This window comes from Podarcis erhardii (assembly GCF_964252035.2).
Source record: "Podarcis erhardii genome assembly, chromosome: 6".
Lineage (NCBI taxonomy): Eukaryota > Metazoa > Chordata > Lepidosauria > Squamata > Lacertidae > Podarcis > Podarcis erhardii.
Window position 1 is genome coordinate 918911 of NC_138510.1, and position 23316 is coordinate 942226.

At 54.1% G+C, this 23316-nt stretch overlaps 2 protein-coding genes across 3 annotated transcripts; one reads left to right on the plus strand and one right to left on the minus strand.

The window, feature by feature from the left end:
- Positions 1-4392: 4392 nt before the first annotated feature.
- On the plus strand, positions 4393-12028 carry TNNC2 (troponin C2, fast skeletal type). Of its 2 annotated transcripts, none has more exons than XM_081866588.1 (6): positions 4393-4542; positions 5939-5990; positions 7510-7653; positions 7749-7863; positions 10339-10475; positions 11740-12028. In XM_081866588.1, exons 1-6 carry the CDS (start codon positions 4540-4542, stop codon positions 11769-11771), a joined length of 483 nt encoding a protein of 160 aa, XP_081722714.1. In that variant the 5' UTR covers positions 4393-4539; the 3' UTR covers positions 11772-12028. The 2 variants fall into 2 exon arrangements, with proteins under 2 accessions (XP_081722714.1, XP_081722713.1); XM_081866587.1 differs by having other exon boundaries at positions 4420-4551.
- Positions 12029-13589: 1561 nt separating this feature from the next.
- UBE2C (ubiquitin conjugating enzyme E2 C) lies at positions 13590-19749 on the minus strand. Its single transcript, XM_081866752.1, has 6 exons — positions 19649-19749; positions 18181-18208; positions 16712-16798; positions 14922-15126; positions 14408-14467; positions 13590-13818 (listed from the first exon to the last, which is right to left on the minus strand). The coding sequence occupies exons 1-6, from the start codon at positions 19738-19740 to the stop codon at positions 13760-13762; spliced, it is 531 nt and encodes a 176-aa protein (XP_081722878.1). The 5' UTR covers positions 19741-19749; the 3' UTR covers positions 13590-13759.
- Positions 19750-23316: the final 3567 nt, after the last annotated feature.

A 23316-nucleotide genomic window follows, 5' to 3' on the forward strand; every position in this document is an offset into this window, starting at 1 on the left:
GGAGGTTCCATCTGGCCCCATTCCTTGGGGAATCCGATGCTGGGGATTTGCAAGCGTGGCACCTGCTTCTGGGAGTGCCTTCCCCAATGCTCTGTTGTTGATTCATAAGCAGATGTTGCAGAGGCACCTGGAATCCACAGAAAACTCATCCCTGTGGCCACGATGCTTCTTCGAACCCACCAGCTGCCAAGTGGTGACGGCTGCAGGCTCAGTTCCTTGGGTGCAAAAGAGAGACCATTGCCAGTCCCTACAGGGCGGACATCTCTTTTAAAAAAAATATTTTTATTAAATAATTTCAACATAACAAATTATCAAACCATATTATCACATATGTTATTTCCCCCCTTTTCCCCTCAGCTCCTCTCTCTGATTTCTCTGCACATATTATTCTCTGCATGTTATAAAATTATACATATCCTTACCTTATCTATCATGTAATCAACCAATAAATTTGTGAATGTTTATTCAAAAACTGCCAAGAAGTCTATTCATTTCATTGTCTTTTTTAAGATAATTTGTAAAAAGTTCCCATTCTTCCTTAAAGTCACAGTTGTCCTTGTCCCACAGTTTGTATCTCAATTTAGCCAACTCTACATAGCTCATCAATTTTTCTTGCCACTGTTCTTTCCTTGGGATTTCCTCATTCTTCCATCCTTGTCCTATCAAGACTCTTGCTGCTGTTGTAGCATACATAAATAAAGTCTTTGTTTTTCTCGGCAGCTCTTGTCCTACGATCCCTAACAAAAATGCTTCTGCTTTTTTTAACAAATGTCATTTTAAACATTTTTTTTCAATTCACTGTATATAATTTCCCATTTTTTAAAAAAACTTCTCTACATTCCCACCACATATGATGAAAAGTCCCTTCTTTTTCTTTACATTTCTAACATATGTTTGACCTGCTTTTATACATTTTTGCTATCTGCAGGGCGGACATCTCACTGGTGTGGGGAGGGTCAGCAACCTGGACCAGTCCTCACCCAGGAAGGCCCCCTGCAGCCGCCGCTCACTCCATTGCCATCTTGGTGCCAAAGAGGAAAGACTTCTAACCCAGGTTGGGATGTGGTTGTGTGAATGGGGACAGGGCCTGGGAGGTCAGGTTGCCGTCTGGGAAACCACCAGCCCGAGGTTGAGGTGGAGTCAGCCCTGCAAACTGTTTGCAAGGCAAGTGAGGCAAGGGAGAAGGGCTACCCCTATGCTATCCACATAATCAGTTATCAGAAACCAATATATTCACTCTGGGCGGCTTCCAAAAAAAATACTCTAATTAAAATACTCTAATACATCAAACATTAAAAGCTTCCCTGAACAGGGCTGCCTTCAGATGTCTTCTAAAAGTCTGGTAGTTGTTGTTTTCTTTGACATCTGGTGGGAGGGCATTCCACAGGGCAGGTGCCACCACCGAGAAGGCCCTCTGCCTGGTTCCCTCTAACATCACTTCTCACAGTGAGGGAACCACCAGAAGGCCCTCGGAGCTGGACCTCAGTGTCCGGGCAGAACAATGGGGGAGGGGACGTTCCTTCAGGTATACAGGACCGAGGCCGTTTAGGGCTTTAAAGGTCAGCACCAACACTTTGAATCGTCCTCGGAAACGTACTGGGAGCCAATGCAGATCTCTCAGAACCGGCGTTATGTGGTCCCGGCAGCCACTCCCAGTCACCAGTCTAGCTGCCGCATTCTGGATTAGTTGTAGTTTCTGGGTCACCTTCAAAGGTAGCCCCACGTAGAGTGCATTGCAGTAGTCCAAACATGAGATAACTAGAGCATGCACCACTCTGGCGAGACAGTTCGAGGGCAGGTAGGGTCTCATCCTGCGTCCCAGACTGAGCTGGTAGACAGCTGCCTTGGACACAGATTTGACCTGTGCTTTCATGGACAGCTGTGAGTCCAAAATGACTCCCAGGCTGCGCACCTGGTCCTTCAGGGGCACAGTTACCCCATTCAGGACCAGGGAATCCTCCACACCTGCCCGCCTCCTGTCCCCCAAAAACAGTACTTCTGTCTTGTCAGGATTCAATCACAATCTGTTAGCCGCCATCCATCCTCCAACCGCCTCCAGACACTCACACAGGACCTTCACCGCCTTCACTGGTTCTGATTTAAAAGAGAGGTAGAGCTGGGTATCATCCGCATACTGATGAACACCCAGCCCAAACCTCCTGATGATCGCTCCCAGCGGCTGCATGTAAATGTTGAAAAGCATGAGGGAGAGGACAGAACCCTGAGGCACCCCACAAGTGAGAGCCCAGGGGTCTGAACACTCATCCCCCACCACCACGTTCTGAACACGGCCCAGGAGGAAGGAGCGGAACCACTGTATGACAGTGCCCCCAGCTCCCAGCCCCTCAAGACGGTCCAGAAGGATGTCATGGTCGATGGTATCAAACGCCGCTGAGAGATCCAGCAGAACTAGGAAACAGTTAGCGGCTTCCATCTTGTTCCACCTGGTGTCAGGGAGGAGTCCTGTCGCGACAGTCTTCAATCAAGACCAAGCCGCCTGGCTGCTGTTTTGCTCTGGTATTCCTGGCTGGGGTCCTTGTTTTTTGTCCAAGGGAGCCCTCGGATTTCTCCACTAACACTCAGAAGGTGGTGGGCCCTCCTGCCTAGAATCATAGAATTGTAGAGCTAGAAGGGCCCCGAGGGTCATCTAGCCCAACCCCCTGCGATTCAGGAAGCAAGCCTTCACTTGAGGCTTGTAAGCAGAGGTGGGATGGCCATCCATCAGGGATTCTTTAGCAGTGAGCCCTGCATTGCAGAGGGTCAGGCTGGATGATCCTTGGAGCCCCTTCCGACTCTACTATTCTATGCCCTTCCGGAGAAGCTTTCGGTCGTCCCAGGTCCCTTCGAGGTGGAAGAGAGGATGGCAAACTTTCTTCCTGTGAATTTTCTTAAGCCAACTTTCCGGAGGAGCCACATGGGGAAGCTGCCAGTGCTTTGACACTTGAGCCCCCTGCAATGCGTGTGTGTGTGTGAGAGGGGCTGTTCTGGGGCACATGGCAGGAGCTGGGGGGTTGGGAAGGTGGCATTACCAGAACACAAGGCCTGCCAGTCCTGAAAACGTTTTAAACGCCTTTCCAAGAAGCCAAGAAGCGAATCCCCTCTTGTGCCAGAACCCTGCAACTCTGCCAGGTTCCTCTGTTGTGCCTTCAGTCTGGTGAGGGTTCAAGGTGTATTGGGGGGGGAGGGATAGACTAGATCCCCCCCCCGCCACTTCTCTGCCTTATTTAGGAAGCTGCTCTGCTGGCCTCCTCAGCAGCTTTCCTTAGGAATGTCTATTAATAGGGGAAGCGGACGGGGGGGGGGGGCAGCCAGCTGCTCCCTTCCGTCAGGAGAGGACCGTTCCACAACGTGGGTCCCTGGCGACATCAGAGGAGTTTATAACATGATGCACAGCCTGGAGAAATGGGGCGGAGGAAAGCTTTTCTCCTTCTCCCATGAAGCTGAATGTTGGGCAGATGAAAGGAAGGGCTTCTTCAGGCAGCATGGAAATTAAACTGTGGAACTCCTTCCTGCAGGAGGCAGTGGGGACCACCAAGCTGGATGGCTTTAAGAGAGGATCCCTATTGCTGGAAGCCACAGGAGGGCAGAGGGCGCTTGGGCTTGGATCCTGCTAGTTGGTTTCCCATAATAGCCACCCTTAACAGGATGCTGGACTCGGTGGGCCTCTGCCTCTTCTGATGTGTCTTGTGGTCAGCGACTTTCCATGGACTGAGGCTGGGAAGTTTGGGAAGGAGAGGGAAAGGGTCCAGCAGATTCTTTGCTCTCCGGCCTTCGCCTTGTCCTGTTTCACACACGACTTCCCTCAGAGCCGTGGCGGAAACTGGATCCCTTTATAAACAGGTGACAGCAGGGGGCCTCCACTGCTTGGGTGCCCAGCAGCTTAGCAAAAGAAGAAGGGTGCCCCCAGCCTAGGCAGACCTGGGAGGGGAGCCCCACTCCCAGAACAGGCCATTCCTCTACCTGGATGGGCCAGGAGGATACTCAAGAGAGCAGGCTGTGTTTCAAGACTTCCCAGCCCTCCCTCCGTCCTCAATATTATGGGATGCTTGTGTCTGCAGAAGGAGGAGGACACCCACGGCTTTGTCCCTGCTATTTTTAACCCCCTGCTGGCCTGGGGCAGGTGCGCTCAGCGGACGGGCATGTACAGTCTCTGGGCAGCCTGCCTCCAGCTCCTTATCCTTCTCTCTGGGAGGTGTTGGGTTTCTCCCCCCAGGGCACCCAGACCCTCCCTGCCTCCTCCTCCAGCCTCCCCTAGCTCAGGATGGACGCAGCCAGGAGTGGCTTGGCTAAATTTGGCTAAAATGCCCCTCCGGCCAATGGGCAGGCAGGGAGGGAGGCGATTGGCTCTCCGGAGACCCGCCTCCCGGCAGCGTCCAATGCTGAGGGCCTGGGCAGGGCCCCGCCCAGTGGGCAGAGTACAAATGGCCCTGCCAGGAGCCGCGGAGAAGCTTTCTTCCGTCGTCCGCCGGGGAGTGGAGTGGAGCGGACGCGCCGGGTCTCTTTCTCTCTGTGGGTTGCTGTGGGGTCTTTCCTGCCAACATGGTAAGCATGGTAAGACATGGGCACGTGTGCCCATTTTTGACGGCGGCGCCCAGGACGGTGGGAGACACATCTCCTCCCGGGATGCCGGACCGGGCCGCGGATCGTGCGCAGGTGGTGAGATGGACTGGTTGTTCGCGCGTCCGATGGGACAGGCCGGCGCCGGGGCCCAGGACCAGCACAGACCGTGGCGGCAGACGTGGCCAGGACACAAGCACGGCTCCCGGCGGAGCTGCCCTGTGTGGGGCCGAAGGGCAGGAGTGGCCCTTTGGCTGAGGCTGCAGGGGAGACTGGGGGGGGGGCTGGGCGGGGGCAAGGCAAAAGGCCGGGGGCAGAGATGGGGGGTCTTCTTTATTACTGCCCCCGTGGAGAGGGAGGGCAGAGAGGTCAACCGTGGCTCGGGGTGTTGGGGGGCGCTTATTGCTGGAAGAGAGATGGGGGCAAATACGGAACCTGCTTGGATCTGGGCGGGTGGTGGGCTGCCCTGGGGGGCACTGCACCCCTCGCAAAGCTTGGCCCAGGACACGAAGGATGGAGCCGGATGGCCGTGGAGAAAGCCAAGCCGCCGGTCATGAGAACCGGCCGGGAACCCTGCCTGCCCGCCGTCCGCCGAGCTGCAAGACCCGGCTCGAAGGAGTAACCCAATCCGCCAGCCGACAGGTGCTGGAGCAGCTGGCTGGCGGCCTGCTGAGCACCCTAGAAGGAGGCAGCCGGCGGGCGCTGCTAAGAATAGCATCCGGCGGTCAAGGAGCACCATCCTCTCCTCTGGCCGGCCACCGGGAGGTCCCTCTCTCAGGACCCAGGAATCCTGGCAAAGTCCAAAGGAGCCTGCGCAACTTGGGGCCAGAGCTGGCTGCCTCTGCCAGGGGGCACTGGGACCTTGGCACTGCAAGAGGCCTTCCATGGGGCTGCTCAAGGAGCAACTGCCTTTGTGGAGATGGGCCACCCAGCCTCTCGAGAGCGAGGGATGCTCTTACGGAATCGGAAGGGACCCCCCGGGGTCATCCAGACCAACCCCACCGAAATGCAGGAGCCACAACGGGAATCCCAGCGCTCCTCCCATCCCCTGTCGCGAGCGCCTGGCACTAGCAACCCCGGCCGCAGAGGGTTGGGTGCCATGAGTCCCCTTCTGCTGCGCCACCTGCAGAATGCCAGGCGGAGCAAGCCAAGGCCAAGGTTGGGTTGGCGCCTCAGTGGCTGGCAGTCACCTTTCTGGTGATGCCAAGAGAAGGGGCTTTTTGTGGGCTGGGGAAAGAAGCAAACACCTGAGGAGGAGTCGGCAGCAGCGGCAATGGCAGAGTGGACTGCAAGTAGCCAGGAGTGGGGAGGGCATCCCTGGGCATGGCCCCGGCTGGGCCGGACTCTGTTCCCTTGGTGACTTCCTCCCCTTGCCTTGCAGACGGACCAGCAGGCGGAAGCCCGGTCCTTCCTCACTGAGGAAATGATCGCGGGTGAGTTGAGGGGCATCCCCGGGCGGCACGGGCACAGCGGGCACCCTGACTCGGCCAAGGGACAAAGGGGCTGTGTTGGATGTGGGCCAACTAGGGAGGAAGGCGGGGTAACCACAAAACGTCATAAACTAGTACTTTATTTGCTGGCGCCCTGAGAGGCAGTGTGGTATAGTGGTTAGTGTGCTGGATGAGGACCTGGAAGAGACCTGGTACAACTCCCTACGCGGCCATGAAGCTCCCTGGGTGTGGCCTTGGGTCGCTGCCTCTCGGCTTGACCTACCTCACAGGGTTGTTGTGCAGATAAAGTGGAGATAAAAGTGGGAGGCGAAGCCATTTACACCCTCTTGAGCTCTTTGGAGAAAGAAAGAAAAAGGCTGGATATAAATGTAAGACTAGTAGGAATTAATAACCCTGCCCAGCCATTCCACAAGTGGCTTTGGAGGCTCAGAGGATTAACAGATCCCATGATGGGTGAGGGAGGGGGGAGGCACCCCCTCTTCAAGCACCCAAAATATTGCCAAGCCCTTCCAAAATGGACGCCTAAATTGCAACCAAGCAACCGTCTTCCTCTCATTTGGGTGGCTCCTGAATCTCCAGCTGCCCACACAGAAGGGGAACGTCTGGAATTGGGGAGGTCCAGGGCGGAGAGGCGGTTGCTGCTGCCCCTGCAGTGTGGGCCTGCTGCCCCCCCTCCAGTTCTGACCTTCTGCTTAGCAGTTTCCCCACCCTAGACCTCCCCTGGCCAAGGACTCCCTCCGACCTCTGCATAATAATAATAATAATAATAATAATAATAATAATAATAATAATAATTTGTATTTATACACCACCCTCCCCAGCCAGAGCCGGGATCAGGGTGGCTAACACCAATAAGATCACAGTAAAAACATAATAGGGGGGAAAGGGGGGGGGGAGAGACCAATTTAAAATACAGGTTAAAATGGAATTTAAAATGCAGCCTCATTTTAAAGTAGCCGATAAATCAAGAACATAAGGGGAGGGAAACATAAGGGTCAGAACGAGTCCAAACCAAAGGCCAGGCATGTGGGTTGTGTGAGGTTTGAAGCATTATCGAGGGCCTTCTCCATTCCATTCTCTGCCTGAGCAGAGCAGGGATTGTGTGCCTGCATTGGGGGGGTGTTGTTTTTTGGGGGTCCTCCCCCACCAAAGGAGCTGATCCCACCTGCAGAAGCTCCATGAGATTTTCCACAGAATGACACCTTCAGGCTAAAATGCAGAGGGGTCTGCACTGTGGGCAGATGGTTTTTCTATTATTCTTTTTAGCCCGTTGGCAAGCCCATTTCCCCCTCTCCTCCTTTGGCCCTTTAGAAAGAATGAAAACAGTTAGAACTGGAGTCAGAAGGGACCCCTAGTGGTCATCTAGCCCAACCCCCTGCCACTCAGGGCTTGCGGGATCTGGGAAACCTCCGAGTTGACTTGGATGTCGGCCCAAACTATGCTCTGGTTCCTGCCAGGCTCACCCCCCTAACCCCCCCGCTCTCCTCCCCCCCCCCTGCAGAGTTCAAAGCCGCCTTTGACATGTTTGACGCGGACGGGGGCGGCGATATCAGCACCAAGGAGTTGGGCACCGTCATGAGGATGCTGGGGCAGACGCCCACCAAAGAGGAGCTGGACGCCATCATAGAGGAGGTGGATGAGGATGGTGAGGAGGGGCTATATCTGGGGGGGGGTGAAGGGAGGCTGATCGGGGGCCGGAGGGGGCAGCCCTCACCCTTCTCCCGGGGACCCTCCCTGCAGGCAGCGGAACCATCGACTTCGAGGAGTTCTTGGTCATGATGGTGCGCCAGATGAAAGAGGATGCCAAGGGAAAAAGCGAGGAGGAGCTGGCCGAGTGCTTCCGCATCTTTGACAGGTGAGGCTGAGATGGGGGGGGGGGGGAGCAGAAGCCCCTCCTGCCTGTTGAAGGGCTTTTTAAAAGGCTGAACAGCTGGGGCAATGTTCAGGTCACACACAGAGATATTTATGCTCTGCCAATAGTCTTGACAGGACCACCCCCCATTCAAAGCTCCTTATGGCGGCTGGACTGGCACTGAGTCACAGAACTACAGAACTGGAAGGGGACCCCAAAGGTCCTCTAGTCCAACCCCCTGCAGCGCAGGAATCGTAGCTAAGGCATCCTTGGCAGGTGACCACCCGACCTCTGCACAAAAGCCTTCAGCGAAGGAGAGTCCGCTCCACCGTCAAACGACCCTTATTGTCAAAACAAATGTGGTGTGGTATAGTGGTTAGAGTGTCGGATGAGGGCCCGGGAGACCAGGGTTCAAATCCTCCCTCTGCTCCACTGTGAAGCTCCCTGGGTGTGACCTTGGGCTCACTGCTGCCTCTCAGCCTGACCTACCTCACAGGGTTGTTGTGGGGATGGAGAGCAGGAGAACAACGTAGGCCACCTGGAGCTCCTTGGAGGAGAAAGGTGGACTGCAGATGCAGTCAGTATATAAGTTCTGTCTGTGGGACCCTGGGTCTGTTGATGTGGATTAGACTAGGAGAGTTCCCTGGGTCAGGACTGCAAGCCAGGAAGCGGTGGGCCACCCTTTGTTGTCCTCGCCTGCATTTAGATCAAGGAGAATATTAGCTCCTCCAGCCATCCAAGCTGGGGCACCACAGAGCTGAGATTTCCCCACCTGCAGCTCTGCCCAGAGCCGGCATTCTCACCCAGAGCCCAAACAGAGAGTGAGCTGCAGTTGTCACAGAAGCTGCCTCTTCTCCTGTTACCTGGAGGCTAATTCTGTCCGGTCTCCTTTTTCACCTCCCGGCAAACACGGGCAGCTTTTGAGGAGGGAGGAGCCTGACAAGTTGAATGCCAGGCACAAAGGATAGGAGCTCCTCCTGCCCCTACAAAGACAGAGGACTTGGCTGAGCTAAGTGTGAAAGGTGCAGAAGGGGGTCCCGGAACGTCAGGGGACCCAATGATCCTGGCTGCCCAGACACCATCTCCCTTCACTGCTTGGTCCTTGCCCAGTTGGTGCCAGGCTTGGAGGGGAAGGAAGAGTTGGGGGTCACCAACCCTGGGGTGCTTGTGTGGAATCAGAAGGCCACATGCAGTCTCATCCTGGCACGCCAGTGGGGAGCCTTCCCTCACCACCAGCCTGCCATAAGCCAACCCATCCAAAACACACACGTTGGTTCCACCCAGAGAAGTGGGGCAGGGGGCACCTGCCCGGTTCCACCCCACATGCTGGTTGTGCAGCCAGCAAACCAATGGAATCCAGACAAGACGGAGGCTCTGTGGGTGACTGGCTCTCCAATCTGGGCGCTGGTGGGCATCTTGTTCTAGACGGGGTGGCACTGCCCTCAAAGGAGCAGGCGCGTAGCTTGGGGGTGCTCCTTGAATTGCCTTTGGCCTCGGTGATCTTTTTCCTGCTACTTCAGGGCTGGCTCTTGCAATGCAGGAGACTTCCTGGCAGGGAGAATATCAACTCTGAGAACAATTGTGCCCATTGCTTCTTGTCTTCTGGGCCCGTTTTAGGGCATCAAGGCTGAAGGAACACCTCTTCCCACACCAAGCTGGCTGCATTTTAAGATCTGCAGGAGGTGCTCTGCTAGGGACCATTTCTTTCCTTTTTTAAAAAATAATTTTTTTATTAATTTTAACATATAAATTATAATACATACCACAAAACTTCACCACTTATACATTCTTTTTTTGGACTTCCATCAGCACCTCTGATGATCCACCGTTTTGACCACCTCTTATGCATTTCTTAAATTCATATTGCCTTTAATTATCTTAACTAACCATCTTCCCCTTTATCCATTTTTGCAAGAGTTCCAATAATTTGCCTCACAAAACTTCTTGCAAACCTACAAACGTAGTCTGATCATCACAATTACTTTTCAAATAGTCTGTAAATTTACACCAGTCTTCCGTGAATTTCTGGTCTGGCAGATTTCGAATCCTTCCTGTTTGTTTATCTAGTTCTGCATAGTCCATTAATTTCATCCTCCATTCTTCTTCTTCTTCTTCTTCTTCTTCTTCTTCTTCTTCTTCTTCTTCTTCTTCTTCTTCTTCTTCTTCTTCTTCCGTCCCTGGCAAGAAACACCTAGGGACTCTTTCTTCCCTTTCAAAGTACTTCTCTGGTCTCCCCAGCTTTAAGCATTGGAGAGCAGAGAAGCCATAACCCGCCTTAGGAGACGACCACAGAAACCACGTCCCCACAGCTGTTCCCATAGAGTTGGAAGGGACCCAGTGGGTCACCTGTCCCCGTTCCAGCCTTCTTAAACTGGGGTGCCCACACCCGGCTCTGATCAGACTGCAGTGATGGGTTTAGATCAGGAGGAGCTCAGGGCTGCCTCCTTCAACACTTCTCCTCCCCCCACCCCAAAACAGGAATGGCGATGGCTTCCTGGACGCAGAGGAGCTGGTGGAGATCTTCCGGTTATCCGGAGAGTCTGTCACTGAAGAGGAGATCGAGGAGCTCATGAAGGACGGAGACAAAAACAATGATGGCCGGATCGACTTTGACGGTGAGTGGGGCAGCCAGCCTTTCTTTGGAGCTGAAGAGGGTGGGGGTGTCCGGCCAGCTCTGTGACCCTTCCACCAGCCCCCCAGGCTCCCTGTCCCACTGCGCAGGGCCCTCAAGGCACACACAGCCTCCCTGCTCAAGCAGAATATGAATTTTATATAAAAGGTAAAGGGACCCCTGACCATTAGGTTCAGTCATGACCGACTCTGGGGTTGCGGCGCTCATCTCACTTTATTGGCCGAGGGAGCCAGCATACAGCTTCCGGGTCATGTGGCCAGCATGACTAAGCCGCTTCTGGCCAACCAGAGCAGCGCACGGAAACGGCATTTACCTTCCCGCCAGAGTGGTGCCTATTTATCTACTTACACTTTGACGTGCTTTCGAACTGCTAGGTTGGCAGGAGATGAATTTTATATACAAACAAATAAATCCCTGTTGGTGAGGCTCGCTGACCTCCTGGAAAAGCAAAAATTTGACCCTTTCTGTTAGGCAAAGATCATAAGATGACCCGGATGATCGCCAGATTCTGTGTACAGATCTGTAGGTGCAGATCCCCCCCCCAACCCAAACTAGTTTAAGAAAATCCCCAAACTCGGTTCCATGGGTGACTCTGGGTCATCTCTCTGTGGTAGCTTATCTTAAAAGTTTTCAGTGTCTATATGCTTATCACATTTATAAATTTATTGTTGTACATTATTTTAAATGTTTGCTTTCCTTCTGGGATTCTACCCCCAAGTGTGTTTTATAAGCTGGTCTCAGACCGTAATAAATCATCTATCTATCTAAACAAGTAAATCAATTCCCAGCTTTGATGGATATACAGTGGTACCTCGGGTTACAGACGCTTCAGGTTACAGACTCCGCTAGCCCAGAAATATTACCTCGGGTTAAGAACTTGCTTCAGGAGGAGAACAGAAATTGCGTGGCAGCAGCGGGAGGCCCCATTAGCTAAGTGGTGCCTCAGGTTAAGAACAGTTTCAGGTTAAGTATGGACCTCCGGAACGAATTAAGTACTGAACCCGAGGTACCACTGTATGCTTCCCTCTTCCTTCCTGGACTTTGTCAATTCTGGGCTGTCAATTCTGGGCTCTTGGCAACCTGGACAGAATCTTTCATCTGGGGGGGTTAGAGTCACAGCCAGCCCCGATCTGGGTGAGGTTGCTGCCCCCTTGAGATCCTGCTGCTCAGGACTGTGGTGTGTGGAGTTCGCACTCCTTGGCCCCCTCCTGTCTCCGGACTGACCCGTCTTCCGTCTCCCCCCCCAGAGTTCCTGAAGATGATGGAGGGTGTGCAGTAAAGCGACTCAATACATTCCTGCAAAGCTGAGGGCCGCTGCCAGCCGCCAAGCCGGCCCCCTCTTGCCTCTGCTCCAGCCGCCAAGCCTCGCCTCGCCTTTTGAGCTGCCCCCACCCCTCCAGTCCTGTTCCGGCCTGCTGCTCCAACACAGCTCAGAGACTCGTTTCGGCTCCGCTTTGGGGGTGCCCACCGACCCCCCCAAGCCTGTGATGCTCTGTTTATAGCACTCAACACATCAATAAAGAGCAAAGGACTGGAGCTGAGCATCGTCTGCAGTGGGGACCTGATCCAGACTCAGGGCGGGGGGAGGTTGATGGGAGCAGATGGCGGGGGCCTCCGGGTGTGGGTGGACCACAAATCCCACCCCCACCACCCCACATTGCAGGGGTTGGGCTAAATGGCCCTTGGGGTCCCTTTCAAACTCTACATCCCGTTTTCCTGAGCCCTGACCTCTGGGCCAGGCTGGCTCCTGGCAATGGGGGGAGCTGGAGTCCAGGAACCTGGAGGGGGCCACAGAACCCTCTGGCCCAAATGAGCCCCCTGGAGTGGCTTGTAAATCAGGCAACCAGAAATGGGAGGGGTGGAGTCTTCTGGTGGGGCATAGAGATCTTTTCCTGGGGCAGCTACACACCATGGTGGCCACTTCTGCAAGAGAGACTGTCCGTTTGTATGGAAGACAAATCAAGGTTCACTTCTCAATGGCTGTTTGCAGATTTTAAACTGTGTCACTCCACTCCACCATAAATCTCAGGCAAACACACAAAGTTCTTTGGCCCCAAAGACCCCAGCAGGCAGAGGAGGTCTCAGCTGAAGGCTCAAAAAAGGCGAGATAGAAAGGAGTTTGCTTCAGAAAAGCAACTGGAGCGACATTCAGGACCAACAGCAGCACAGACCTTCATTGGAGGTTTTTAGACAGCGGTTGTTGTGGCCACCGGCCAGGGTTTCATGACAGGGGGCTGGGCTACAGCAGGCGCCCCCAAACTCGGCCCCCCAGATGTTTTGGGACTACAACTGCCATCATCCCTAGCTAACAGGACCAGTGGTCAGGGATGATGGGAGTTGTAGTCCCAAAACATCTGGAGGGCCGAGTTTGGGGATGCATGGGCTACAGGAGCCTTACTCAACCTTTCGGTCCCCAGATGTTGTTGAGCTACAACTCCCATCACTCCTAGCTAGCAAGGCCAGAGCTCAGAGATGATGGGAGTTGTAGTCCAACATCTGGGGACCCACAGGTGGAGAACTGCTGGGCTAGAGGATGATCCTTGGGGGGGGGGTTTCCTCCCAAGCCGACATTGCAATGACGTCTTCTCCCAGCCCACCCTAGAATTCAAAGCTGCAAGAGGCAGCGAATGGCAGCCTCCTCAAAGGAACTGCCGTATTTTTCTGTGTATAAGACGCCCCCCTATTTGGGGGAGTCAAATTTAAGAAAATGGGGGTGAGCTCCATGTATAAGATGACCCCCACTTTTTAGCATAATTTTTAATGAAAAAACCCCTAGTCTTATACATGGAAAAGTAAGGTAATCTAACCGGGGAGGGGCACGAAGTGTACGAGATCCAGCAGGGCTTTTCTTAGGCAGTCTCAAGAACCCTTAGCAAGCCCCTGCTATTTATTATTATTATTACTATTTATTAAATTTGTTAGTCTCTTTATCTTGGCCAAGGCCACTCTCTGGGCTGCCTACAAAACTTCCTCCCCAAGCCAGCAACCCACATCCGAGCTCCCAGTGTAGAATGAGGTGTGCCCCCCCCTCGGCCCAGTGGCCAGCCCCCTCTTGCAGCATCCATAGGGAGAGAGCAGAGCAGGAACCAGGACCCCATTTAGAAAAAAAACCCCAAAAAGGAAACAGGTTTATTTATACATTAATCCACAGGACAAAATGCCAAATAAATTTAAAAACAAGTCTATAATACAGTGGCATTCACAGAGAAAGCGGTGCAAAGACAGACACAACACCAGGGGGGAGACGGAAGACAGGAGGGGGGGGCATCAGGTATCCTGGTTCTTCATATGCTTTGCATACGATTCGTGAAGGTACTTCTTGTAGGCTGCGGGGGAAAGAGACACGGAAATGCAGGTCAGGAGAAGGAGGCGGGGGCTTCTGAATAGCTTTTGCATCCTGAGCAACAGCACCCCCCTCCAAAAAAAACAAGACACTCCCTTCCCTCCCAAGGCCATGTCAAACGGGACTGCAAAAGCAGTTGGGGGCTGGAGGAAGAGACAGCCACACACTCCAATTTCCGTGGGGTGGGGGCAATGATCCGGTGCTGTGGCATTGATTCCTCCTCCATTGCCGCCCCCCCCAGGCTAACTTCTGTTGAGGACTCAAGCGGGGGGGGGGGCCTTCCTTGGGCCTCCAAACAGCCCCCCCCCAGTCTCAAATGTCTCTGGTGCTTGCAGGCCAAGGCCCATTTTCTACCTCCCAGTTCCAGAGGACTGTCCCCTGGGGGGGGGGGCTGTGTACAGGCCCTCTGCGCATGCTCCAAGGCACAGATCCTTGCAGCATCCTCTGGGGCTCAAAATGATGTGGGGAGGAGAAAAGGAGATCCAGAAAGACACCCCCCCCCATCGCTATGCCTCCCTCCCTTGGTGCATAATCTGAATTTCGATGCATAATCTGAATTTCGAGACACTCACCTGCCTGGTTCTTCCAGAGCTCTGCAGCTTCCGTGTTCAGCGGACTCTCGACGTTTGGCTCTGAGGGGAGAGATTTGCTGTCAGGGCGGGGGCTGCGGTTGGCAAAGGCCCAAGACTACCTGGGTGGGGGGGGGGGTCCTTCAACTGCACCCCCTATGCTCCAAAAACAGGCCAGGGAACTCTTCCCAGCTCAGAAAGCATCACGGCAGAAGTTGCAACCAGGAAGATGCAGCCCCTGGAATCATTCTGGGTGGGGGACAAAGGAGGGGCCGTGGGGGCGAACAGACACAGGTTTTCATAGAACTGAAAAGCTGGAAGGGACCCTCAAGGGTCATCCAGCCCAACCCACCGCAATGCACGAACCGTGGCTAAATCAGTTTTGGGGTTTCAGTGCCACCGTTGAAGGGTAGGAGTTCTTCAGGTAGAGCTGTGTGCTGGTTGTTTCGCTGGGGCTGGAGGGGCCTGGAGTTGGAGGGCAGGAGCGGCCCCCCAGCCCAGAGCGCTTCTGACTCACCTCCCAGCAGACTCTGGATGGAGAGCAGGATGGTTCGGACGTCGTAGAGAGCCGACCACTTGTCCTTGAGGATGTCCAGGCAGATGTTCCCCTGCAGGTCCACGTTGGGGTGGTAGCAGGGGGTGAGGAATTTGACGGTGGGCGCGTTGTAAGGGTACCCGCTGGGGAACTCCAACGACAGCTTGTACCTCAGGTCCTCATACACCTTTTTTGAGGCGGGGCGGGGCGGCAGGTTGGGTGAAGAGCAGAGAGGCATAAATCAGATACTGCATTCCATCTAATTATAAATAGCTGCATTTTCATTTCGCCTTTTCGGAAGGAGCTCAAGGGAGTGCACATAGTTCTTCCCTTCCTCATTTAATCCCCGCAACAACCCTGCGAGGGAGGCTAGGCTGAGAGGCAGGTGACTAGTCCTCAGTGTGAGCTTCATGGCCGAGTGGTATCTCCCCGCCCCAAGTCTGGCACCCTAACCACTGCACCACGCTGCCTCTCTTGGCCTCCTGCCTCAAGGCAAGATTCCCAACTCCACTTGCTCCCACCCTTTCCCGTCACTGTTTGTGGGCTTCTCACTGGTCACTGTGAGAACAGAACGCTGCAGGAGATTCGGGACCCCTTTGACCTCAGGCAGCAGCCGTTCCCTCTTGCCTTCTGGAGATCCTGTTAAGCATGTGAAACCCGGCAGCAATTTTCCTATGTGCCTCATTTCCTAGGCAATCTCCCAACTGCTCTGCCCTCAGCGGCAGGACCCAAAAGGCTTCTGCAAGAGACAGCCGTGGCCTGAACTTCAGTCTCTGCCTTCTAACCGCAGGATGTGCGCTAAATACACGGCCATAACAGAATGCACTTTGCACGTGCACAGAGGTCGTGTTGCATTAATAATAATAATAATAATAATAATAATAATAATAATAATAAATAATTGTGCTCTGGTCCATGGGCTCACGAAGAGTAGGACACAACTAAACGACAACAAATTTATACCCCGCCCTCCCCGGCCAGAGCCGGGCTCAGGGCGACTAACACCAATAAAATCACAGTAAAAACATAATAGTGGAAAAAGAGGGGGGGGGGGAACCACCAATTTAAAATACAGGTTAAAATGCAATTTAAAATGCAGCCTCATTTTAAAATAGCTGATAAACCAAGACCATAAGGGGAGGGAAACATAAGGGTCAGACTGAGTCCAAACCAAAGGACTGGTCTTGCAGACCCTGCAGAAAGATGTCAAGTCCCACAGGGCCCTGGTCTCATGAGACAGAGCGTTCCACCAAGTCAGGGGCGGTGCTGAAAAGGCCCTGGCCCTAGTTGAGACCAATCTAGCCACCTTGTGACCTTCAAAATGTTGTCATTTATGGACCTTAAGGTTCTTCGCGGGGCAGACCAGGAGAGGCGGCCCCGTAGGTACGAGGGTCCCAGGCCGCATAGGGCTTTAAAGGTCAAAACCAGCACCTGAAACCTGACCCTGGACTCCACTGGAGTATACTGGGAATATTGCATGTTCCCAGGTCTGTACAGCACTCCAGACACTGCCAAGCACCCGGGACCCTCAGATGGACATTTTTGTTCCCAGGACAAACGGATGGTAGCAGCATGGCTCATTTGGGGTCCCTGCCTTACCTCACCCCCGCAGGGTGGCTGCACCTTGCGCATGGAAGGTTCTGGGTTCGATGCTGCGCATGGGGGAGACCCCCCCCTACCCAGACCCTGCAGAGCTGTTGCTGCTGCTTCTGCCGGTGTAGATGAGGCTGACTTCCAAAGCCCAAGGCCTCCTCCCCCCTGACCCAACTCACCGTCCCAGTTGCTCCATTAATGGTCCCAATCCACTTGAAGAGGTTGTCTGACTCTGGGAAGGCCGAGATTCCTTTATCCCCAGACATCTGCGTGGAGAAACAGGTGAGAGCGGCTGCAGAAGGGGGCACTGGGGAACGCTTTGCGGTTTGCTGGGGAACTGTCCCGGCTGGCCGACCCACATTCCTCCCCTGGGGCAACAGGGAACCCCCCTCAGGCAGCGCACAGCCTCACAAGCTGCCCCTCCATTAGTAATGTTTAGGGAAGTTTTGAATGTTTGGAGCTTTATTCTGTTTTTAGTGTCCTGTTGGGAGCCGCCCAGAGTGTATTATTATTACTGCCCACAAAACCCTCAACAACTTGGGGCCAGTTTACCTAGGAGCTTGCCTTGCCTCCTATCTGCCCACTCAACTGCTTCGGACTGCGAATCGGGCCCTGTCACAGGCGCCCCACGTTGCCCATTTTGCATTTGTAAGAACTCAGTTTTTCAGGGCAGCATCTGCACTTTGGAACTCCCTGCCTCTTGACACGAGGCAGCTGCCTTCACTGCACACTTTATGGTGCCTGAGTGGGATATTTTTAATTTATCCCTCACACCTGGTTTTATTGCATCCATGTGGGCTTTGTATTTTGTTTGGTTTGCCCTTGAGCAAGATAAAGTGACTAACAATTTCAACAAATAACAGCAACATAGTTCTTGCTTAGACAGGCCTGTTTAGGCAAGTGGATGCGTTTCAATTTTTTCCTGCACATTGTTCTTGTAACCTTTTGTGTTTTAACTTATTGCTATACTATTTTTTTGTGGGATCTTTTGTTCTTTTGACTTTTTCCTGTACAGTGGTGCCTCGCAAGACGAAATTAATTCATTCCGCGAGTCTCTTTGTCTTGTGGTTTTTTCGTCTTGCGAAGCACCCCTATTAGCGGCATAGCACTATTAGCGGCTTAGAAAAAGGGGGGGAAAGGAAAAAAACTCGCAAGACGTTTTCGTCTTGTGAAGCAAGTCCATAGGGAAATTCGTCTTGCGAAGCGCCTTGAAAAATGAAAAACCCTTTCGTCTAGCGGGTTTTTCGTCTTGCAAGGCATTCGTCTTGCGGGGCACCACTGTACTGCGCTGAGGTTTTTATTTTATTTTTTAATTTTTTTATTCACTTTTCATTTTCATTCATTACATACATCTCAAATTCTTAACCTGCGCTGAGGATTTTAGCTACAATCAAGTGGGAGTATAAATTGAATGAAGCAAGCAAAGAAATAGATGGAAGGTGACACCCCAGCCAAGGAGCCCCCGGGGGCGCTGGCTCTGTTCTGGGGTGCTCAAGACCTTCAAGATGGATCTTCATCCCCCCCTTACTCGGCTGGGACCCTTAAAGGGCACCCATCCTGGGCAGAAGGCAGGCAGCTCCCCCCCCCCATTGGGGTCTCCAGCCAGAAGCAGAGCAGCACTTCAAGGGCTGCTGAAGGGGCGACTCACCATCAAAGTCATCAGCTCCTGCTGCAGCCTGTGGGGCGGAGATGGGAAAAGAGGGTTAGATCGGCGGCAGCAGGGCGGGGTCCGGAAAGAGAAGGTCCGCAGGGGGCACTCTGCACGCGCCCAGGAGCCCCCTTGCCCCCAAAGACAGGAAGGAGCCCGAAGGCCAACCTCCTTCTCCCCTACAGAAAGGGCCGCCGAGACACTCTGCACGCGCCCAGGAGCCCGGCGGCCTACCTCTCCCCCCCCCTTACAGGAAGGGCCTTTGAGGCGCTCTGCCCGCGCCCCGGAGCCCCCTTACCCTCGCAATCAGGAAGAAGCCCGGAGGTACTCTGCACATGCCCAGGAGCCCGGCGGCCTGCCCCCTTCCCCCCTACAGGAAGGGCCTCGGAGGCACTCTGCCCGCGCCCAGAAGCCCCCTTGCCCCCGCAAACAGGAAGCAGCACAGAGGCACTCTGTACACGCCCAGGAGCCCGGCGGCCTACCCCTCCCCCCCCTACAGGAAAGGCCTCGGAGGCACTCTGCACATGCCCCGGAGTCCCCTTGCCCCGCAAACAGGAAGCAGCACAGAGGCGCTCTGTACGCGCCCAGGAGCCCGGCGGCCTACCCCTCCCCCCCCTACAGGAAAGGCCTCGGAGGCACTCTGCACATGCCCCGGAGTCCCCTTGCCCCGCAAACAGGAAGCAGCACAGAGGCGCTCTGTACGCGCCCAGGAGCCCGGCGGCCTACCCCTCCCCCCCCTACAGGAAAGGCCTCGGAGGCACTCTGCACATGCCCCGGAGCCCCCTTGCCCCGCAAACAGGAAGCAGCACAGAGGCGCTCTGTACGCGCCCAGGAGCCCGGCGGCCTACCCCTCCCCCCCCTACAGGAAAGGCCTCGGAGGCACTCTGCACATGCCCCGGAGTCCCCTTGCCCCGCAAACAGGAAGCAGCACAGAGGCGCTCTGTACGCGCCCAGGAGCCCGGCGGCCTACCCCTCCCCCCCCTACAGGAAAGGCCTCGGAGGCACTCTGCACATGCCCAGGAGCCCCCTTGCCCCGCAAACAGGAAGCAGCACAGAGGCGCTCTGTACGCGCCCAGGAGCCCGGCGGCCTACCCCTCCCCCCCCTACAGGAAAGGCCTCGGAGGCACTCTGCACATGCCCAGGAGCCCCCTTGCCCCGCAAACAGGAAGCAGCACAGAGGCGCTCTGTACGCGCCCAGGAGCCCGGCGGCCTACCCCTCCCCCCCCTACAGGAAAGGCCTCGGAGGCACTCTGCACATGCCCCGGAGTCCCCTTGCCCCGCAAACAGGAAGCAGCACAGAGGCGCTCTGTACGCGCCCAGGAGCCCGGCGGCCTACCCCTCCCCCCCCTACAGGAAAGGCCTCGGAGGCACTCTGCACATGCCCAGGAGCCCCCTTGCCCCGCAAACAGGAAGCAGCACAGAGGCGCTCTGCCCGCGCCCCGGAGCCCCCCGCCCGCTTCTCGCCTACCTGCTCCGGACGGAGCCCCGGGCGGCGGCGCTGCCGGGCTCGGCGGCCTTCCTGGCGGCGGGGGCGGCGGGGTCGGTGTTCTGCGAGGCCATGGCGGGCGGAGCGGCTCGGGCGGCGGCGCCTCCTCGCCGGTTTGAATGTTGCAAAGCTGCCCCGTCGCGGCCAATCAGCGCCGCGCTCGCCTCCGGGCCGCCCAATGGGAGCGCGCGCGGCGCGGGGGCCTCCTGGAAACGGGCGGCGGGGGGCGGCCGCCCATTGGCTGCCCGGGTCCCATTCAGAAAGAAAGGAGGCCGGGGGAGGGTTTCTTAAAGGGGCCGCGACCAGGAATTGAAAGAGCCCCGCCCGCCCAAAGACTCTTGGGAACTGTAGTTCGCACTGAACTACATTTCCCCGGATTTTTTTCGGATGCGTGTGCTTGGAAGTGATGTGTTTAAAATGCATGGTGTGCAATCTGCCTTTATTCAAGACGTGCACTGGCCTACCTCGCAGCTAGAACTGGATATGGAACAACTAATGGGTTCAAAATTGGGAAAGGAGTACGGCAAGGCTGTATATTGTCCCCCTGCTTATTTAACGTATATGCAGAATTCATCATGCGAAAGGCTGGGCTGGATGAATCCCAAGCCGGAATTAGGATCGCCGGAAGACAACCTCAGATATGCAGATGACACAACCTTGATGGCAGAAAGTGAGGAGGAATTAAAGAACCTTTTAATGAGGGTGAAAGAGTATAGCATCAATAGTATAGCATCTAGATCAAGGGAAGTAATAGTGCCACTGTATTCTGCTCTGGTCAGACCTCACCTGGAGTCCTGTGTCCAGTTCTGGGCACCACAGTTCAAGAAGGACACTGACAAACTGGAACGTGTCCAGAGGAGGGCAACCAAAATGGTCAAAGGCCTGGAAACGATGCCTTATGAGGAACGGCTAAGGGAGCTGGGCATGTTTAGCCTGGAGAAGAGGAGGTTAAGGGGGGATATGATAGCCATGTTCAAATATATAAAAGGATGTCACATAGAGGAGGGAGAAAGGTTGTTTTCTGCTGCTCCAGAGAAACGGACACGGAGCAATGGTTCCAAACTACAAGAAAGAAGATTCCACCTAAACATTAGGAAGAACTTCCTGACAGTAAGAGCTGTTTGACAGTGGAATTTGCTGCCAAGGAGTGTGGTGGAGTCTCCTTCTTTGGAGGTCTTTAAGCAGAGGCTTGACAACCATATGTCAGGAGTGCTCTGATGGTGTTTCCTGCTTGGCAGGGGGTTGGACTCGATGGCCCTTGTGGTCTCTTCCAACTCTATGATTCTATGATTCTATGAAAGAGGAGAGCACAAAATATGGTCTGAAGCTTAGCATCAAAAAAACAAAGATCATGGCCACTGGGCCCATCACCTCCTGGCAAATAGAAGGGGAAGAAATGGAGGCAGTGAGAGATTTTACCTTCTTGGGCTCCATGATCACTGCAGGTGGCGACAGCAGTCATGAAATTAAAAGACGCCTGCTTCTTGGGAGAAAAGCAATGACAAACCTAGACAGCATCTTAAAAAGCAGAGACATCACCTTGCCAACAAAGGTCCGTATAGTAAAAGCGATGGTTTTCCCAGTAGTGATGTGTGGAAGTGAGAGCTGGACCATAAAGAAGGCTGATCGCCGAAGAATGGATGCTTTTGAATTCTGGTGCTGGAGGAGACTCTTAAGAGTCCCATGGACTGCAAGAAGATCAAACCTCTCCATTCTGAAGGAAATCAGCCCTGAGTGCTCCCTGGAAGGACAGATCCTGAAGCTGAGGCTCCAATACTTTGGCCACCTCATGAGAAGAGAAGACTCCCTGGAAAAGACCCTGATGTTGGGAAAGATGGAGGGCACAAGGTGAAGGGGACGACAGAGGACGAGATGGTGGGACAGTGTTCTCAAAGCTACCAGCAGGAGTCTGACCAAACTGCGGGAGGCAGTGGAAGACAGGAGGGCCTGGCCTGCTCTGGTCCAGGGGGTCACGAAGAGGCGGACACAACTAAACAACAACAACCTTGCAGGGGTGTACTGTACTGGTTGTGTTTTTTTAAAAATTCTGTGCACAATTCCGGTTGCTTCACCTCCCAAAAAGATTTGAGAGAGCTTGTAAAGGATCAAGAAATGGCAACCGAAACGATCAAGGGGACGCAGCAACTCCTTGACGAGGAAACATTGCAGCATTTGGGACTTTTTGGTTTAGAGAGGAAAGGGATGAGGTGCTCCGGTGAGATGACAGGGTACGGAGTGGACAGGCCTGTATCACATTCCTCCCAAGGCAACTTGGCTGCTCCCCTTAACCCCTTGCCTTCTCTTCTCTCTGCTGTTTCCCCTCCAGCCAGTTCCACTCACCCTTCTACACTCCTCCCTTTTCTCTTCCTCCTCCTCCTCTCTCCACCAATATTTTCCTCTTTCCTGCTTCCGTGTTCCCTGAAACCCAAACCCTGCTTTCCACACCTTCAAGCACTGCTTCTCCTTCCCGCCTTCAGTTTTTATGGCTTCTTTTCCTTTCTTCCGTGTGTGCTTGGACTCCAGGTTCCATCAGCCGCAGCCAGCAGGCCCAGTGCTTAGGGCTGATGGGAGTTTAGTCCAGCAGGACACAGGTCCCCCAGTTGTGCTTTACACAGTAAGCCTTGAGAATAGGGTGTGTCATCGTCCGTCTGTCCCCCCTGCTTTGATTGGCGAAAGTGGCTGTTACAGGAGCACATTAAGACCCCCTTTCTGCAGTTGTAAGGACTCTAGTCTTCCCGTGTGGCAGCCACTTCACTTTGGAACTCCCTGCCTATTGACACCAGGCAGGAGCCTTCACAGTATTCAGCACCTGCTAAAAACATTTTTTTGTTTAGACATGCCTGTCCAGAAGCTTAAGATAGTTAATGCCAGTTTTAATCTGTTTTCAGTCTAGTGCTATTTTAACTTTTTGGAAAGCCTTAAATTATTGTTAATTTTAATGCCTTATAATTTTTGCAAACCGCTTTGAGGTTTTTACAAGCGAGCACTGTATAAAATTTATGAAATAATAAACAGTAATAAGTATTATTATTACTCATCAGATTCCCCCTCCATGCTTCCTTCCTGTGTCCACCCACATGGGAATTTGCAAAGCTCGTGCTCAGTGGGAGAGAGAGAGAGAGAGAGAGAGAGAGAGAGAGAGAGAGAGAGAAGGCAGCAGCTTCTGCTGCTTTTCCCCTCCCGAGAGCTGTTGGAGAAACCCCACATTTTCAAAAAAGAGGCTTATTGCATGGAGCTCCACCCCATGGGGGGACACGGGTGTCACTGTGGGTTAAACCACAGAGCTGAGGACTTGCTGATCAGAGGTTGGCGGTTCGAATCCCCTCGACGGGGTGAGGTCCCGTTGCTTGGTCCCTGCTCCTGCCAGCTTAGCAGTTCGAAAGCACGTCCAAGTGCAAGTAGATAAATCAGTACCGCTCCGGTGGGAAGGTAAATGGCATTTCTGTGCGATGTTCTGGTTAGCCAGAAGCGGCTTAGTCCTGCTGGCCACATGACCCGGAAGCTGTACGCCGGCTCCCTCGGCCAGTAAAGCGAGATGAGTGCTGCAACCCCAGACGGCCACAACTGCACCTAATGGTCAGGGGTCCCTTTACCTTTACCACCCCATGGACTTGTGGATCCACCAATTTGCTGCACATTTGGTTCGTGGA

What these genes read in the sequence shown, in the direction of transcription:
- TNNC2 (XM_081866587.1), top strand. An exon ending in CACTGAGGAAATGATCGCGG is followed by an intron (nt 5,991 to 7,509) that starts GTGAGTTGAGGG and finishes CCCCCCCTGCAG; the next exon opens with AGTTCAAAGCCGCCTTTGAC. An exon ending in TGCTTCCGCATCTTTGACAG is followed by an intron (nt 7,864 to 10,338) that starts GTGAGGCTGAGA and finishes ACCCCAAAACAG; the next exon opens with GAATGGCGATGGCTTCCTGG.
- UBE2C (XM_081866752.1), bottom strand. Translation starts at nt 19,740, where the DNA reads ATGGCCTCGCAGAACACCGACCCCGCCGCCCCCGCCGCCAGGAAGGCC. An exon ending in TTAATGGAGCAACTGGGACG is followed by an intron (nt 15,127 to 16,711) that starts GTGAGTTGGGTC and finishes GCCTCAAAAAAG; the next exon opens with GTGTATGAGGACCTGAGGTA. An exon ending in CATCCAGAGTCTGCTGGGAG is followed by an intron (nt 14,468 to 14,921) that starts GTGAGTCAGAAG and finishes CTCTCCCCTCAG; the next exon opens with AGCCAAACGTCGAGAGTCCG.